Genomic DNA, 20,353 nt, shown 5'->3' on the forward strand with positions numbered 1-20,353 from the left:
AACCACTAAGGAATTTTCATCGTTAAATCTCTGAACTTGTTTTATGAGTACTCGCATCGCTTTTGTCTGAAGAATACATGCTTTGTTTCCTTTGAACCGTGTTTAGACATGAATAACAATGTGTGTCAGGAGCCACCATTTTGCCAAGGAAGGAGACAGCTCGGAGCTGTATAAGTATAAAAGTGCAGGTTAGCTTCAATCATAAGATAAGAATCAGGCTGCTTTCTTAAAGCCTTGTTAATGGTTCTAAATGGGCACCCGCATTTGGTGTGACAGCCTACAGCTTTCTCACAGCTTACAGGGCCTGCTTCCACAGGCTTGTCACTTGCAACCTGACTCCAAGGCCGAAGGATTTACAAGTCTGCATTGACCTGAGCTTTAGCTGTGTCAGTCTAACATGTGTTCAGATAAGGTGCCGGTTTCCAGGATGGTACGGTGTCTCACCATTTCAAAAGGCCGTTGAAAACATGCCGCAGTCTTCCGTACTTGAGCGCAAAAGCTATATTATAGATGTCTGTGACACTTGTGATGGTTGCCTGAACTTTTGTCGCCATGACAACCCCAGTACAAGTGTTTTACATGCATATGGTTTGCAACTTAACTAGTCACAACTTAACACGTCTTTTGTATGTGGCGTACCTTAAAAAGCCCCATGCAGGAGTTCTACGACTGAAATGGTCTGTGTTTCATTTCCGGTCGCTACTGGATAACGCTGTGACTAATTCACGAACTGACCAAGTGATTACTTTGGGTTGTTCATCTTCTTCATATACACCAATTATGATTGTTGACCGATTTATTATATTTTGTTTTTGTGGCAAATTGTCAGACTGGCCATTAAGGTTTGTCACCATTCTGTGGTGTAGGCTAAAATCCTTCGTCATGTGTCATTGGCCATCCGTCTAGTACCCCTGATTTAAAGTTGGGCTCATTTAGGCAAAATTACTTGGAGTTCATCAATATATTCTCAGTAGAATTTGCCCAAAATACCTACTTTCATTTTTTTGTCAGGCATAGACTTTTGCGATGTCAATTTCCTGACAATCAGAACAGTTTGTATTATGTTTTCTTCTAACTTGACTTGAGTGATTTTATTGGGGTTGTGTTTGGAACCCCTATGGCCAATCTGTAAATATGTAATTTTTAAGTTTTATGACTTTTTTTGTGCATGTGAGCCCTCCACAAGGCAAAAAAGCAATAATTCTAATAATAATAACACATGCGAAAACATTAATTATCTGTTCTTACAGATAATTGTGGACTGGGTAACTTAAAAAAACGCGTACTCAGGGCTCCATCTTGCTGTAACGTCCACAACATGAGTATTGATCGCATACACCTCTAATTGAAGGTTAAGTATAGCACAGATGGATGAAGAAGAGAAATCTTTTATAATTACTTCTGCACAGAGTCGAGTGTGGCTTTGAGATAAAGAGCAGTGTGTTAATCACGGCTATCATCGCTGCATTTCAGATGCAGTTCAAGTCTTAAGGGTGTTTCTCAGAGGAGGGCGCTCTGGAGCAGGTCACGGCCCCGTTGGCAGAGAAAAATGGCCAAGAAAAAAAAAAAAAAAGGCCCTCCTCCCCTCTCCTTGCTCTAACCAAAGGCCTACTCCAAAGGGACAGCCACTAATCTTCCTGAGAAAGAGATTTCTGCCTTTCTTTCTATGCTCTAAATGAGGCTCTTATACTACTCTGGTTTTCACAGACTGGGTAAGAGGTAGAGGAATGGGGTGGGGGGATTGGAGGTCAGAGTTATGCAGAGATGACCGCATGCATGCCAGATGCTTTTGCCCTCTTTGGGTTTAACTTCTTGGCCCTCCGACTTAGTTGAAATAATCATCAAATTCCTGTCCTGAAGAACTCAATGACAAAATACAAATACTTAAGCCATTCTGCAAAGTCCATATGAGGGTTTTTATGCTTTGGTCATTTTAGACAGACCTAAATTTGGGGTGCATACAGTATGTGCGTGTGGCTTGGGGATGCATAAACATAGAAGGAAGCGAATGCATTGCAATTGTTCCTCCACAAATTCATAAATTTCATAAACCTTCCCAATCAAAAGCATTAGAAAGATTCAAAATGAGTCCAAATTAGAGATGGAGTAAATACATTTCCCACGGCGGTCTAGTGGTTAGCACGCAGACCTCACAGCTAGGAGACCAGGGTTCAATTCCACCCTCAGCCATTTCTGTGTGGAGTTTGCTTGTTCTCCCCGTGCATGCGTGGGTTTTCTCCGGGTACTCCGGTTTCCTCCCACATTCCAAAAACATGCTAGGTTAATTGGTGACTCCAAATTGTCCATAGGTATGAATGTGAGTGTGAATGGTTGTTTGTCTATATGTGCCCTGTGATTGGCTGGCGACCAGTGCAGGGTGTACCCCGCCTCTCGCTCGAAGACAGCTGGGATAGGCTCCAGCACCCCTGCGACCCTTGTGAGGAAAAAGTGGTAGAAAATGAATGAATGAATGAATAAATACCTTTCCAAGATATTTACTGGATCGGGAGTTCGATTCCCCCCTCGGGTATCTCAGTGTGGCGTTTGCATGTTCACTTTGTGCATGTGTGGGTTTTCTCCGGGTACTCCCACATTCCAAAAACATGCTAGGTTAATTAGCGACTCCAAATTGTCCATAGGTATGAATGTGAGTGTGAATGGTTGTTTGTCTATATGTGCCCTGTGATTGGCTGGCGACCAGTCCAGGGTCAGCTGGGATAGGCTCCAGCATGCGCGTGACCCTCGTGAGGATAAGCGGTAAAGAAAATGGACAGATGATTGGATGCATGGGTACTTGTGTCAGATAATTCAATCATTTAATCGCCTCTGCCAGCTAATTTTGTACAGTTTAACCTAAATTTATTATAATGTTGTACCAAGAATCAGTTTCCCATCTTCCCATCACTAGTCCGCAAAGTCAAAATAAAGGCATGTGGCCGTCATTGGAAAAGGTTTGGACACCTTTGATGTGAATACAAACATACAATAATATTTACATGTGTCCCTGCCCTTGCTGAGACAATTGTTCATATTACCACTGTTTCAGTAGAACTCTTTGTATTGACATTAAAAAAAGCCAACTCTGGACAATGTTTGCACAATTTAGCAAATAAATCTGTGTACCAGATGTGTGTACACAGACAACATGTTCCAAGCAATGGGAGAGAAGGTGGAAGCAATATATGGATGCTTGAGGGGATTAGCCAGCACCCAATAGGACAGCTTTCTCCCCCCCCCCATTCCTTGAGTCTCACAATTCACTTTAGTGTGTACTTCCTTTTTTCATGTTATTTCAGAGTATGTGTTGGATAATCCATGTCTTTGCTTCTAAGACGCTTCCTGCCTGTTTTGTTTGTAAAACTGAAGCGCAATAAGGTGCCTGTTTTTTCTCCTCTTCTAAGGTGTCCCGTTGGCCAACAATTTATTTGATGGGAAGACTCCACATGTTATGGAACAGTGTTTCCCTTAAATTATGTTATATTAGGGAGAACCCCCTTAATGGCATTACACACATTTAATTATACCTTTCGTATAGAACAGGTCTATGTGTTATTATTTTATTAAACAATAACAATAATAGGGATATCCAGTAGTATTAGTATTGTTTTTATGCCAGTGATGATAGTGGCACTCGAGTGATGATATATTTATATTAAGTATGGAATTATGTGTGGAATTATTTCCACATTTAGCCTTTGGATTATCAATATGTAATTTGCATTCAGTGTAAAGTTTTTTTTTCAAAAACTAAAAAAAAGCAAAACAAAAGTCCAACCATTCGTGTGAAACATGATATAAAGCGCTCATGATAACTAATGATAACATAAAATAAATATCTATTTATCAATTGAACTGTATTATAAATTCATTCATTCATTCATTTGCTACCGCTTTTCCTCACGAGGGTCGTGGGGGTGCTGGAGCCTATCCCAGCTGTCTTCGGGCGAGAGGCAGGGTACACCCTGGACTGGTCGCCAGCCAATCACAGGGCACATATAGACAAACAACCATTCACACTCACATTCATACCTATGGACAATTTGGAGTCGCCAATTAACCTAGCATGTTTTTGGAATGTGGGAGGAAACCGGAGTACCCGGAGAACATGCAAACTCCACACAGAGATGGCCGAGGGTGGATTTGAACCCTGGTCTCCTAGCTGTGAGGTCTGCGCGGTAACCACTCGACCGCCGTGCCGCCCTGTATTATAAATTGAATTGCTTAATTTACAAAGGTCCACGGGAAAGAAATGAGGTTATTGATAACAGAAATTCTTTTTGTCCTGACAAAAACACAATATTTACATGACACATACGTATTAATCCTGAAATAATGCATGTGCGGACCCCAGATGTAGCGGCGGGAGGGGGGTAGTGTACTTCAGTTTGAGTGTGCGTGTGTTTGTCTCAGTGTCCGTTAGATCATTCCCCCCCGGCCCACTCACACACAATATGCAGTCGCTGTGCACGTGCACGCCACAGATGTACCGTAATTGTCCTGCAGAGGAACGATTGCGCTGCAGTCTGCTACGCCGAGCATGTGAGCGCATGTTTGTGTCAATAGTAGTCAAATCCCCACCCAACTAAAACTGTAAACCGAATGGGAAACTGTGAAAGTTATTGCATGTGAATTTGTATGACATGAGCTCCAATCCGACCCAGCGTAACCTTCGCTCTGGGATAATTTAATTTACTTAGACAGCCGTAAACCTCACAGTACCAGAGAGACAAAATAAACGTCGGAAGAGTTTAGACATGGTAAAACAAAAATCTGTACTAACTGTAAACACAGGCAGGAGGCGCTTGTGTAAACCGACCCTATTCTGCAGCGCTGAGCTGGTCGAGAGATGGACAGCCTGTGGTCAGCCTCTTCACCCCTGCCACCCACACCCCACCTCCCCCGCTTGAAGACACAGCTGTGGTCCGCTATTGTATAAACATCGCTGGGGAAAAGAAATAACCACAATACTGCGCTGAGCACGGGAGCCCAATCGCATGAGAATTGCATGTCTGCTGTTGCTCGGGCGTCATTTAGGAGGAAACAAAACAAAATACACCCTGAAAAAAAAGTAGATTCATGCTCATTCAGTGGGGCGAAATAGTAAAACATATAGGAATAATATTTGATTATATGCTGATTTTGAAGAGAACACCTTCATACAAAATCATTAAATAAATTATATATGCACTAATTTGCATTGGATTCAGTATAAGTATTTGATCCCAGAGCAACAAGCAAACATTCTGATATTCCCACAAATGAAACACACAAATTAGTCTCAAACTAATCTCAACTCATTATGTGGATAAAAGACACCTGCCACAAAAACGGTCTCCTGCATTCAAACCCACTACACCACCATTCACAAGTGAAGCTTGGTGAGAAAGAAACCAGCACAAATTCCCAGCAGAAGCATTCATTTATATTACAAGGTCTTACTATTTAATTTCTCTATTGTGCATGGGATAACCGCTAATTACAGACGAGGAAGTTTCCTAAACAGAGGACAAGGACTCACAGACACTCATTAAGACTTGGAACCCTCTCTTTTTTTCCACTCCAATTGGTCTAAATTGATCCTCGATTGTTTAATGTGGACATTTGGCCTGTTCATTATCATGCTAGGAAGAATAGTCATACACATAGTTTCATTTCAGATGGCGGTAATTCCTGGCCATTATTCCTTAACAGTAACATTTAAGGAATGACCACGTTTGACATCAACAGGAAGACAAATAGCAATGAACCACAGGCTGATACAAAGTCAGACATGTTTGACTCATGTGAGAGCAAGTTCCTCTCCTTTAGCACGTTTTAGTTGACAAACAACAACACTTTCCCTCAAACTTAAAGTTTATTTATGAATATACTATATCAGTCCATTCCAGTCCGGAATTTAGATCACTGCTTGATGTTTCCCACTTTACCACAACATTGAACGTTTCCAAGAAACCTGGCATGTTATTTGAATCAAGCCATTCAGTGGACATTGTCCTTGTTTGGTTGCCAAACGGTGATAAAAACATTTACATGAACACTGCATTTACCATTGACTGTATAATCTTGTGGTATTTTCTGAAATGGGAGAAACTCAAGGGAACCTCAAATAATGTACGTTTTTGCAGATGTGCAGTATAGTATAGAGTACCAGCCTTTTTGTGTACATGTGTGCCTTTCTTTGTTTTGTTTCAGTAGTTTTTCAGTACACAATATTTGGTTGACATATGGAATTCCCACACATTATACCTGTCACACAACTACTTTGCAAAAACAATATTTCCCATGTCCAATGTACCATAAACATGGCTTTTCTATCCCTTCCCACACTCTACCGCCACATCGTTACTAACACCATTAGGCTGTCATTACCCAACACATGTAAGATGACATAATCCCAGTACTGAGTGAGCCAAATGTCCCTGTAGGCAAGAGTCTGTTGCAGCCAAACAGGACCGCTACCTTGTGGTCTGGGTTGATGGGTACCACGTGGAAGTAGAAGCACTCACTTGTACTAATAGTAGAAACTGACAAGTTGCGGTCTTGACAGGTGAGAATCAAATATCCCGAGCTAGTTATCACTACAGAAACTGATCCCTGTTGTAAAAGTGCTTTTTAAATTGTCCCGACTCTGGAAGTCACAGATATACGTATGTTCCTCATTTATTTGGATCCTAAAATACAATTAACTTTCCTCTTGTGTTAGCTTTCTGGTATCATCTTTTATGTTACGGGTCGGTTTTGACCCACACTAAAAACAATAAGTTACCATCAAATTTTCTTCTCATCTATTGGTTATCTTCTTAGGCTTCCTCATCCATGGAAATGTTGGTTTTAATACTTTTGGTGTGGGCATGTAGGTCTTTTTTTGTCACTATACCCCTCCATTTCAATTTCCAAAAATGGTAAAATGAACCTCAAAAGAATTATATCAATAAATTTAAGGTTCTTTTGTTACCTGGCTATTACTGAGGGCTATAGAACATATCTCTTAAATTTAGTTTTATTTATTTTCTCATTTTAGTATTAATCATGAAAGAAACATCTATGGTGTTCGGGTCAATTTTGACCCATATATATTAATGTCAAGAAAAAGTAGAAAAAGTTATTGTTTTCAGCAACAGAACTTTAGTTTAAACTGAAATCAAAAAGCAGAACAGGCATTTTACTTGGACAAGGACAACATGTTCATTCACTGTCATCGTTGCCCTGGTTTGAACATCAGCATTGAATTATCAGAAACATACTTGTGACAAAAAATGCGCAAAATGTATACTTCAATGAGAAAAGGAAAACAGCTCTTCAAAAAAAGTTCTTCAAAAAAAGTCAACAAAGTCCACTCCGGCTTTTTCCTGCCACAGCCGCTGTGTGTAAATGCACAACTAATTGCATAGCAGCTGCATGTGTGATTCATTGTTCCACCCCACACTGGAAGTCAAGGTGTCTGGAAAGGAATTGAAGTCATTTTGTTTGTGGTTGTTTTTTTTTTTTAAAACATGTATAGTGTGTGGAGAAGCAATTGCACGTCCTGACTTTGACTTTGGGTACAATTTTGCGGTCTGGAGAAGTGATTGTAGTATAGAAGTCGCCGCTGCACGCCTTCATGTGTGCACGTGGAAATTCTGAAATAGGAACCGTTAACTCTGGTACAGCGGCGACATATCTTATGTATAGCTGTGGAGCTCATTGTGCTTTTTCATATTCATGTTATTGATTTTAGAGGAAGTGACATTGCATCTCATACAAATATTATTATTGTAATTGTAATATGGGCACCTTTGAGGGTATATATTGTCAAATCTGGTACAATATAGAACGAGAGATCCCTCCTCCCTAAATCGCAGCACATGATGCGACTCAGCATGGTGCTCCTTATGTGGTACATTTAAAGAGCACAAGGAATAATTCAGTGGCGGCATGTGGCACCCTGTCCCCACAGAGCCAACAAGAGTTAGATGAAGATAACAACTGGAACACATGTGGATCATTATCAAAAGCCAGGCAGGAATTCCTAAAACTTCAATGAGCTCTTAGATTAGAGCTTTGAAGGGGGGGGGGCAAATGGAAAATGCTTTCTAATCAAGGCCCTGCAATAACATAAGCCACAACGCCTAAACTCTTTAAAATCTTCTCCAACTGAAGCCAGATGGATTTGGTTCATTTGTCTATGTTGAAGTCCAAACTGACTCACTGGTGAAAAAGTATATGGTAACTCAGGATGTAATTATGTTTTTGTTGCATGTGTATAAGTAGAAACCACTTTTGAATACATACATTTATTTTACTACAGAGATAGGTAGACAGATACTTTAGTAATCTAATAATACTAATTAATATATCAAGTAATACTACTGCTTTAAGGAATGGAAATCAGGTCTGAACGTATCCTAGCACAATATTTTTCTTTGCTGCTTTGTTTTTTTAATCAAATCAAGATGAGCAGTCATGCAGCATTCTACAATGTAATTGCTTCACAATGTCATTGTTTTTTTGGCTATGCTAAGATTAACAATAGGAACAATGTTTTCTACTACTCATTTTTCATTCATTATTCAGTGTTTCTCTGAGGTTTACAGCTTTGCGGTCAGGGTTAGCAGACTGTATGGCGATTGTTCCTCCATAATTAACCACCACTTTTGTACGCCAAAATCACAATAGAGAAGTTTCAATGGCTGGTGTACCTCTAGCTTGAAGATCTCCCAGTCTGCAACATCTTCAAATTGGGTCCGCCCAAATTTTGAGTCTTAAGCTGATCGATCGAAAGGCGATGGACCATGTTGCTGAGATGAACTTCTCCGGAGACCCAGTAAAAGTTGGTGACAAAGTGTACAGGGTAAATTAAACTGCTTGTTCAGCGTATTTTAGCACTAGAGGAATCGTATTTGTACATCCATCAATCCATCCATTTTCTATTGCACTTGCATTCAGGTCACAGGTGGAGGGTGGAGCCTATCCCAGCTGACTTCGGCCGAGAGGTCAGGTAAACTCTGGACTGGCCAACCTCTCTCACCAGCCAATGGCAGGGCTCATTCATTCATTCATTCATTCATTCATTCATTCATTCATTTTCTACCGCTTTTCCTCACGAGGGTGGCGGGGGTGCTGGAGCCTATCCCAGCTGTCTTCGGGCGAGAGGCGGGGTACACCCTGGACTGGTGGCCAGCCAATCACAGGGCACATATAGACAAACAACCATTCACACTCACATTCATACCTATGGACAATTTGGAGTCGGGCAGGGCACATATCAACAAATAATTATTCACACTACATTCACACCTATGGATAATTTAAATTATGCACATAATAACTGCACATGTATATATTTGCAATGTGGGAGGAAACCAGAATCGCCAGAAAAAAAAACCACACACACGTGGATTGCTGGGAGGTCAACATGCTAACCACTTGGCCACTGTATGGCCCCATATTTATTTCTATTCTCATAATTTATTTCTGTGTGTGTATATACATATATTGTATAGTGTATACATATTTATATATATGTATAGTAAAAACACATTATTATTTATAACTGTATATGTATATAGTATATAGGCATTTGTATAGTATAGTATAGGCACTTTGTGTACACATTTTAAGGACGCCCTGCAGTTGTTCTGAGGTCCTCTGACCTGTATCGCAGCTGTTTCTTGTTAGCACCTTAAAACAAATTCCCAAATTTAAGTCTGCCCCAAAGAAAGAGAGGAGGGAAGGGAATTTGTAAGATCCTGCTGTTCTGTGTGTGTGTCTTTTTGTGTGCTTGTATATAAACAACTCAGTCTTAACATTTTATCTTATCAGAATTGATGAGCCCATGGGCAGGGCTCTGCACTTAAGATGTCCTGCCATGTGTTCCAACCACCACTAGCAGTCAGCTGAGCTGGTCTTAAAAAGTCATCTTGTGAGAGGCAGCTGTTAAGTCAATTTCCTGTGCAGTGTTTCCCGTTGTAACATTTGGTGTGCAACACATCCACAATGTGAGTGTGTCTTCCAAGGAGGGGTGGGTGCTTTTTTTTAAATATTTTTAAACAGAAATGCCTCCAACAACTCAACAACTCTTCATTTAAGGCACAAATTTTTCTGTTTAATTTTTTTTTTATTATTCAGAAGCGGATGTCGCTACGCTACCTTTTCAAATTGGGTGTTGGCCTTTGCAAACATTTCAACAAAATCCACAAGTTGTAATGCCCGTGCATGAAGCAAGACGTAATTTCCAATGCAATTCCAACAGTAACATAAAATATTTGTAATGACGAGCTGGGAGCAAGAATATCAGCAGCCTTTGAAAAAAACACTGGTGGTACAAGTGGTACAAGACAACATGATGTAAACACACTCACAAAGGTTGACTCGCACTGGCATGCTCTGATAAACTAAGCTTACCAAGCTAGCTTCCATTTACGAGATAATCAGAATCAGAATGCCCTTTATTGTCTTTTTACATAGAGTAGAATGAAATTGCAGCAGCTCTATTTTCAGTGCAAGACAGTATGACAGTACAAAATATAGAAATTATTATATTATATAATAAATAACAAAGGGTCTACATTGTAGAGGACGATTGGTTGCCTTGGTTACATGGTCTCATAAGCCATGAGTTTCAAACTTTCGACTAGTATCAACCGTAATTGTATTAACACGTAAATCATAGGGCACCAATGATTACAAAAGTGTTACATCTCAATGCCATACATTTCCTTCGTACTTATTTAGGCTTATTTTTTGCATTTCCGACATGCATAGAACCAACCATTTTAAGCAGCCTGGTCTGTACTGGACATGATGTCAGCCTTCTTCCAGGAACATGTCACAGGCCCTCATAATCAACGGCTCGCAATCTACATGGATGGGAACATCTTAACATCATAAAGTCCTACATCCCGAAAGTCAACACGGAGGAAGCAAGGGATCACGTCTGCTCGTTTCAGGCCACCACAATGCAGTTGTCATCCAAATGAACGGCCCTGTGATTGTTGAAACTGTTGCCGCCTAACAAACGCTTGATGAAGACCAGGGCAGGTTTGGCCAGGAGATATTTACCAGCCTCCCACTCAAGCCCGGAGAACAGTTTTCCCCAGAGGCACCTCACCCCAGTGTGACCCCTAGTTGAGACGCTCTAGATTGATGTGCACTGCCTCCTTTTCACACACACATTGTATTCTGTTTTGGGTATTTCCTCTGCTTTTTCCCCCCTATTTCCTTAAAAAATGGTCCAGTTTACGAGGGGGCGTGGCAAGCTTGCGCTAAGAATGCTGTCATAAGGCAATGAGGACATTGGTTGTGTGGACTGGCAGTTTCGCAGTCAGCTGTGTCGAAGGGGTTGCAAGGGTCACGGCTAGATTGAGATTAAGTAAGTTGGCTTGACTGGAGTTTTTCACTGAAATTGGCAGTTGACCGCTTTTTTAGAATGATGAACAAATCATGCAAAAATCAAATAATGCAAAATCTCAGCTTTTTATGTTACGTGAGGAACATAATCCTTTGACAACTCATAGAAGTCAACTGGCGTCGTGTGATTGTACTCAACACTATGTAGGCATGTAAAGGTATGTGTATGTATGTGCAGTTGGGTTTTTGGTACAGAACCTTAGGTACAAAGGTACGAATTGCATTCTGTCCCTTTACTGTACCCAAAATGAACTGAACGTTGACCTTAAAAACGAGGTTTGTACTGAATCATGACTACGGTGGATTGTTCCATCCGTAGTATACCTCATCATTCTTTACAGGAACACCCAATTCCCATCACAATTAGAGGGACGCTCACACAAACTTCCAACCGGCCACTATCGAATTTACCTGGACACATCTAAATTGCTCCAAGATACAAAACTCTCAGGCGATATCAGGCAGTATTGCTTCTGTTCCTGTTTTAATAAATGTACAAATAGAACTCGACAAAATATAAAATCGAAATATCTTCAATGGTTCTTAGTAACCCAGGTGAGAGGAGTTCTTAGTAGGACAATTAAGGGGTGACCTAGCACCTTGAAGTCCATGTGATGGATCACACTTGCAGCGTGTTTGCAGAGCTGATGCGGATGCTTAGATCGTAGTCTTCGGCAAATGTATAGCTTGGACAGAGACTGATCACAGAAGATAGAGACCAGCTGGGCCTGAGTAGTAGGATCTGTAAACATTTATTGGCAGGTGTGGGAGCACAGACTCCAAAGTGAATGTGCAACAGAACACACCTGGAATCAAAGATGGAGGACTTCATAACAATAAACTGTAAACAAGCACGGGGAAACTCTCGCCTGTGGGCCATATACGACCCATTAAAGTCACACAACTTTTCCAAATAACTGTATTAAAACCCTTGATCTTTGTTACCACGAACACGAGATGTTTGCATTTTTAAATGTCCATAAGTCTTAAACCAGGGGTCTCAAACTCAATTTACCTGGGGGCCACTGGAGCTAGGGTCCGGGCAAGGCTGGGCCGTATCAGGTTTTCCAAAAAAAAAAACAAGAAAAGGCATTTATTAAAAACAGAAAAATATACAAACTTTTTCAGTGCTTTGGTTCCGATTTTCTACAATAAAAGCTCTGATAAAACGTTCCACTGTTCTTAAATATCTTAATTTTTATTTTTCTGCACAAAATAAGATGAAAAATAAATAAACAAATCAAGAATAAAGAAAATCAATCAATCAGTAATACATACAGTGAAGAAAATAAGTATTTGAACACCCTGCTATTTTCCTATTTCTCCCACTTAGAAATCATGGAGGGGTCTGAAATTTTCATCGTAGGTGCATGTCCACTGTGAGAGAGATAAACTAAAAAGAAAAATCCAGAAATCACAATGCATGATTTTTTAACAATTTATTTGTGTGATACAGCTGCAAATAAGTATTTGAACACCTGTGTATCATCTAGAATTCTGACCCTGAAAGACCTGTTAGTCTGCCCATTAGAAGTCCACCTGCACTCCATGTATCATCCTGAATCAGATGCACCTGTTTGAGGTCGTTAGCTGCATAAAGACACCTGTCCACCCCATACAATCAGTAAGACTTTAACTTGTAACATGGCGAAGACCAAAGAGCTGTCCAAAGACACCAGAGACAAAATTGTACACCTCCACAAGGCTGGAAAGGGCTACGGAGCAATTACCAAGCAGCTTGGTGAAAAAAGGTCCACTGTTGGAGCTATCATTAGAAAATGGAAGAAGCTAAACATGACGGTCAATCTCAATCGGAGTGGAGCCCCATGCAAGATATCACCTCGTGGGGTCTCAATGATTCTAAGAAAGGTGAGGAATCAGCCCAGAACTACACGACAGGACTTGGTCAATGACCTGAAAAGAGCTGGGACCACCGTTTCCAAGGTTACTGTAGGTAATACACTAAGACGTCATGATGTGAAATCATGCATGGCACGAAAGGTTCCCCTGCTTAAACCAGCACATGTCAAGGCCCGTCTTAAGTTTGCATATGACCATTTGGATGATACAGAGGAGTCATGGGAGAAAGTTTTATGGTCAGATGAGACCAAAATAGAACTTTTTGGTCATAATTCCAATAAGCGTGTTTGGAGGAAGAAGAATGAAGAGTACAATCCGAAGAACACCATCCCTACTGTGAAGCATGGGGGTGGTAGCATCATGCTTTGGGGGTGTTTTTCTGCACATGGGACAGGACGAGTGCACTGCATTAAAGAGAGGATGACTGGGGCCGTGTATTGTGAGATTTTGGGGAACAACCTCCTTCCCTCTGTCAGAGCATTGAAGATTGGTCGTGGCTGGGTCTTCCAACACGACAACGACCCGAAGCACACAGCCAGGAAAACCAAGGAGTGGCTCCGTAAGAAGCATATCAAGGTTCTAGCATGGCCCAGCCAGTCTCCAGACCTGAACCCAATCGAAAATCTTTGGAGGGAGCTCAAACTCCGTGTTTCTCAGCGACAGCCCAGAAACCTGACTGATCTAGAGAAGATCTGTGTGGAGGAGTGGGCCAAGATCCCTCCTGCAGTGTGTGCAAACCTGGTGAAAAACTACAGGAAACGTCTGACCTCTGTAATAGCAAACAAAGGCTACTGTACCAAATATTAACATTCATTTTCTCAGGTGTTCAAATACTTATTTGCAGCTGTATCACACAAATAAATTGTTAAAAAATCATGCATTGTGATTTCTGGATTTTTCTTTTTAGTTTATCTCTCTCACAGTGGACATGCACCTACGATGAAAATTTCAGACCCCTCCATGATTTCTAAGTGGGAGAAATAGCAAAATAGCAGGGTGTTCAAATACTTATTTTCTTCACTGTAAATATAATAATAAATAATAAAAACTTGAGAAATCACATATAGTTGGTGGGTAGACAAATTATTTTTTTCAGATTAAAATGAACAAAGCATTATTAGAGCCCTGTAGACATGACAAAACACAACTATAGTCACATTTATACTTTTTTTTAAATTTACAACATATTGCACAACTGCAGGGTCTTGAGACACATGCTAACTCGCAAACTAGAGAGCTAGCGACCTAAACGGTAGCCTTCAAGTTATTTCCTTTAAACTTAAATAGCCAAAAACGTACCACTTCCACACGGATAGGGAGGATAACTCTTAACAGTTATTTAACCTTTAAAATGAACATTAATCAAACGTAATATTTTTTTCTGGGTACATGATACCATAAGGGCCGCACTATATACTTTCATATCAAGGCGGGGGCCTCAAACTCGTGTCCTGTGGGCCACATTTGGCTGCGGGCTGCGTGTTTGAGACCCCTGTCTTAAACAATTATGGAGGAGTCTGAGGAGTTCACAAGGGAGGGAAGAATGGAACGGAAGATTGACAGGCGGATTGGTCTGCATCGGTTTGTTTTGGTAAAGTGGGAGCTGATCTTAAAGGTGGAGCTAGATAAGGTGGTTCGGGCATCTGGTCAGAATGTCTCCCATTTCTCTTTTGGAGAACCTGTAGGAAGTTTCGGGGGAAGACCCGGGACACGTTGGCGAGACTGTGTCTCTCAACTGGATGATGTAGTGAGGGATGTCTGGACTTCCATGTTTAGGCTGCTGCTTCTGCGACCCAACCTCAGATAAGCAGATGATGGATACAGTAAAATTAACAAAATTATATTGTATATTTCAAATACAAATGCTGATATAGTGTGTACTTTATATTATTTTATATACTTGTATAATTGTATTAGATGGATGGATGGTGTCGTGTGAGGACATCCTCAGTCTACTCTTCGTAAGGCAGCTTATTCAATATCAAAGTTACGCAATGTTTCCCTGAATAACTTGCGAAGACAACAAATGTATATCTGCAATTATGAGTGTGGATTCATATGTGTGTGAATGCACATACACGCACATGAGGATTTGTGTGTAGCTGTTGGTACTGCGCTGTGTAGTTAGGAACCCTGCCAACTTTTTCTGCTGGAATTTCCTGTCTGAATTGAGCACCCCCAAACCACCCCCCTACGACCCCCCTGCCTCTAGTACTGCTCTTCATGTCTCTTTTTCACTGGGGAAGTTGGACTCTTGTTTTTTCTCACTGCCTCTTCCACTCAAAGCACAACAAAGGCTTTTTTTTTTCACAATGGTCGCTGCCCCGGCCTCTGAGGGCATTATTATTATTCTTGTTGTTGTTGTTGAGTACTTCCTGAAAGACATGAGCCCACTCCAAACACCACTTCAGCATGGTCCTGTTCTGCTGCTTTTCCGTTCGCTTCCATGGAGTCATGAGACTCAAATGGGGCCGATGTTAACGTAGAACACCTGGCATTGTCTTCAATGTCCATACAAATGTGGCACTTTATTTTTTGTCTTCCCCATTATCCCGAGTTATTGTCTGGAGACTTTTTTTCAATGAGAAAACTTTGTTTCTCTGTTGAGGAATAACGCTCTGACATTAAGCAGCTCTCTGATGGTGTCACTTTTTGTCTCGGGCCCTTCCCGCTTCTTCATCGGAGATGTGCCTGGCAGTGCAAAGTGTGCAGCATATTTCACAGAACGTCTGGCCCTACTTGTAAAAAAAACCAAACTCACACCCCTTTTTTGTCTCGGCTTGGCTTTGCAACACACATGTTGACTCGGCATTGGCTGGTTGTCTCTTTTATACGAAAGCAATGCAAGGCCTCTGGCTGAGTTCCAGTGGCGAAGATCATGACTGAAACAAAGGGAAACTAACTCAAAGACGAGTGGAGCACAATTGAGAATGTTGCATGTGATGCTAATGGGATAATGGCGGTATATCAGGAATGTCCGGAGATCCCACACTATTCAAATGTTTAAAGATGATGTACTAAGTCAGGGGTGTCCAAAGTGCAGCCCAATTTCTATTGTATTATATTATTTATTTTTCAAATTTAGTGGTCATGCTTAACAAGTTACACAAAGGAACATCTAACATTTACTCTTGCACAATTCAGCATGTTTAAAAAGGAGAAGGAAGAAGCCAGGCTTTTTAAATCCTACCCTGTCTTCCTTCATATCTCAGCAATTAACCGATGATGCATTTAAAAAGAAGCAATTTTCTTATCAGGAGAGGAAATAAAAATTTTTAATATGTAACAATTGACAAGATGGCTTATAAAAATGATATAAATAATTAAATGAAAATTATAATACAATTAAATAACACTAGATAATAATTACGTGAATAAATATAAATAACAAAATTTTGTTCATTCATACAATTTGTACAAAAGTACAAAATAAATGAAAGATGAACCATTATGATTATTATGGACTATTCGGACCGCATTGAAATAGTGAATGTTTGAACAATAATAATTATTAACAGTTTAACATATCTGGAGAAAAAAAACACTGTAGTGGTTTTCAGCATATTTCATTAAAAACAAAGTAAAGAAAAGTAAATAATCCAAAGTGGCCTCCAGATCCTTCATTTCCCCTCAAGGGAAAAGGTTTGGACACTCGTGTCTTAAAGTAAAGCCTCCCTTCGTTCCCGTCCCGTGTAATCTCACAAGGATTAAATGCACAAAACAAGATGGTGCAACGTCGTGATAATGGCTAAAGTCACAACAACAAAGGGGCCGATCTGTGTTAAGTAGCGGTAATGTCTGTCTTTCTAACAGGCACCAACTAAAACAACATCCACAATGATGTCCTCGCCTTCAGGCACAGGAGTCCTGTTACACTTTGTTTTTACAGTGGTGACTCAAGCGTGTCAGTAAACCCGAATCACGTCTCAAATAGGAGATTATTTAAAAAATGTTGTGTTGAAAATGACGCATAACGTTGATTTTGTCGTTAAGGCATGTTTACATGTTAATCAGAATATTCCCAGTATTGTTTCAGATCCGAATATTTTTCCGATCATCAGACAAATGTAAATATTAGTCCATGAGAAGACAACTGAACACAAAATGCAGTTTTTAAATTAAAGTTTTTATTTTTAAGGGAGAAAAAAATCAAAACCTACATGGCCCTGTGTGTTTTAAATGAATAACTGTTTGGGTTCACCCATAAGAGCAACAACTGCAATCAAGCGTTTGTGATAACTTGCAATGAATAGAAGAATTATGGTCCACTCATCTTTGCAGAATTGTCATAATTCAGCCACATTGGAGGGTTTTCGAACATTCATTCATTCATTTTCTACCGCTTTTCCTCACGAGGGTCGCAGGGGTGCTGGAGCCTATCCCAGCTGTCTTCGGGCGAGAGGCGGGGTACACCCTGGACTGGTCGCCAGCCAATCACAGGGCACATATAGACAAACAACCATTCACACTCACATTCATACCTATGGACAATTTGCCTAATTAACCTAGCATGTTTTTGGAATGTGGGAGGAAACCGGAGTACCCGGAGAAAACCCACGCATACACGTGGAGAACACAGAGATGTCCAAGGGTGGAATTGAACCCAGGTCTCCTAGCTGTTAGGTCTGCGTGCTAACCACTCGACCGCCATTTTTATTTATAACGGAAAAAAAATCAAAACCTACATGGCCCTGTGTGTTTTAAATGAATAACTGTTTGGGTTCACCCATAAGAGCAACAACTGCAATCAAGCGTTTGCGATAACTTGCAATGAATGGAAGAATTATGGTCCACTCATTTGCAGAATTGTCATAATTCAGCCACATTGGAGGGTTTTCGAACATGAACCACATTTTTAAGGTCCTGGTCAAGGTTTTTAAAAAGTGATAAATATTTGAAGACACAAGCTTTGTCTTATTATTCTGTTATTGCTGCTTTTCAGTTGTTTATTTTTACCATATACGTAAATACCGTAGTGTTTTTTGAAATGTTGTTTCTGCAGTGTGCCTCAGGCCTGTGACAAATGAGCCACCGAAAGTGGACATGGGGTTTCATTTATTTTGTGGCTCTTTTTGTAAGCTTGGCGTCTTCCCTGTGAGCAACTCGACTACGTTGGGTTTGATGGCCTACTGTCGTGGGCTGACGTTACAACAGTCAGCCCTAATTATCCGCGTCACCACAGCTTGAAGATTATTTTGGAAGGTGCACGTCACGCCACACTTGCTACTTATGGGACGGGTCGAGCCGGTGTGGCGTGCGCTGGCACCTCTGGGCAGGTTTGGGGTTTTGAGCTTAGGGTTGGCGCTGGAAGGGTGCATGCCTGGAGAGCGGCGAAGCATACGGGCGTGTCTATTGGTCAAAATGTGTGCTTGCTGGCCATGCGCTGAGATGAGAGGGCACTGATGTGAAATTACATTTATATTTATCAGGTTTTTAACTACACTTCTCCTACAACTGGACTGTAAACAATAGCATCTTCTTCTCCACAGCTGTAATGATGAAGATCAGCTGTGCGTTGTTCTAATGAGGCTTCCCATAAACTTACAGACTTTTTTTTATGGCAGGAAATAGTGTCCGTGCAGTCTTTGTCTCACACATAAAAACACATTCATTGTTGTGTAAAATGTGACCCAAAGAACCATTAATTAACTGCAGCTCTTCAGGTAAAAGCCACAGACAGTCTTGAAGGTATTAATTAATGATTGGTTACAGGAACAATAAAATGCATTTTATACAAATACATCTCATGCTGTGGTGGAGTCACAAGCCAGGACCTGCACGGGAATGCTCATCTTTTGGGTTGAAAAAAACTAAAAAACAATATAATGCAGAAAGTACAACAGAAAGCCATTTTCACATAACTACATTTTCAGGGCGACCAGAACATCATTTCCATGTGGATGAAATGCTAAAATCCTGTGAGGACAGCCCATTTGTTTCAACATTTGCTTCTGTTACGTTATTCATTTTATATATTGCTTTGTCATTGTAACCTTTTCTGTTGTGTTTATTTACAGGTGTCCATCATATATTCCCTACATTTCACACACCTATCCCAATCGACGTGAGACACCATGAAGGGCGGTACCATTACGAGCCCCACCCACTACACCCCATTCATGGGTAAGTGTTCTAAGGCTTTGGTGAAACAAATGAATTTTTTGCAAATTTTCAAAGTACACACAGCGCCACCGTGATCTGAGGTCGAATCCAGCTTTTTTTTTTTTATTCTGTTTTCAGGATGTCTTCATGTGGATGGCAAATATGCTACTTTGATGAAATGTTGATATCACAATCCCCCTCTCTACACAAAGGAGTAGACAAAACTATGTTTATGCTACATAAGTTAAGAATTTTTATTGGGATACTTTGATGAGCAAAGTCAACTTGACTTAAATCGGTACATAGACTGAGGACTTCTTGTACAGTAATCCCTCGTTTATTCCAGTTAATTGGTTCCAGACCCAACTGTGAATTTCCACAAAGTAGAAAATGGGATATTTTTAATGTTAGAGCATGGAAAAACTGTTTATGAACTATATTATTTGTGTTCAGAGTTGAGTTTTAGCTTGCATGGCTAACGGCCGCAGAAGTAGTCTGTGTTTTTCTTTGGGTTAATTGTGCCAGAGCTCAATAAAAAAAAGATTAACCACTAAAACATTTAGCTAAACATGACACTTTATTCATCACACTTTTTTTTTTTTTTTTTTTTACAAATCAGACATATATGCCATGCCATCCTGGAACCAGCTGCTGCCTGTTTTGATGTTAATGGCTTGTAGTTGCTATTTGACATCAAACAGTTTATTTGCATGTAATGCGATGAAGTCTCCAGGCCATTGTTTTTGCCATCAAGGAGGTACCTGCTGTTTTGTTACCTCGCTTGCTGCTCGGCTAACAATGTAGATTGGCAACATCATGTAGGGATTAACCATTGCAACATCTCCGCTGATGCAGCAACTTTCATGTCGGTGTCCCAAAGTCTCCATAAGACACAATCTTTGTTTTCTTTCTGTGGTGTATATATAAGAATTTTTCCCCAGATTGTGCAACCCTAATGTAAATGGTCACAATATTGCTTAAGCAGCTTTTATAGCTTTTATAT

The 20,353-nt window shown here is 40.5% G+C and overlaps 1 protein-coding gene across 1 annotated transcript in view; it reads left to right on the plus strand.

Annotated features, from left to right (window-relative positions):
* gli2a (GLI family zinc finger 2a) overlaps nucleotides 1-20,353 on the plus strand; it is a 72,035-nt gene that overhangs the window by 22,655 nt on the left and 29,027 nt on the right. The window contains exon 3 of the mRNA XM_058082358.2: nucleotides 19,266-19,371. Within this exon, the coding sequence (XP_057938341.2) occupies nucleotides 19,266-19,371 (106 nt within the window). The remainder of the gene's footprint in view (nucleotides 1-19,265; nucleotides 19,372-20,353) is intronic.

The sequence above is a fragment of the Doryrhamphus excisus genome, linkage group LG12 (genome assembly GCF_037039965.1).
Source record: "Doryrhamphus excisus strain RoL-2023G ecotype Guam linkage group LG12, RoL_Dexc_Guam_v1.1, whole genome shotgun sequence".
NCBI classification, from domain to species: Eukaryota; Metazoa; Chordata; class Actinopteri; order Syngnathiformes; family Syngnathidae; genus Doryrhamphus; species Doryrhamphus excisus.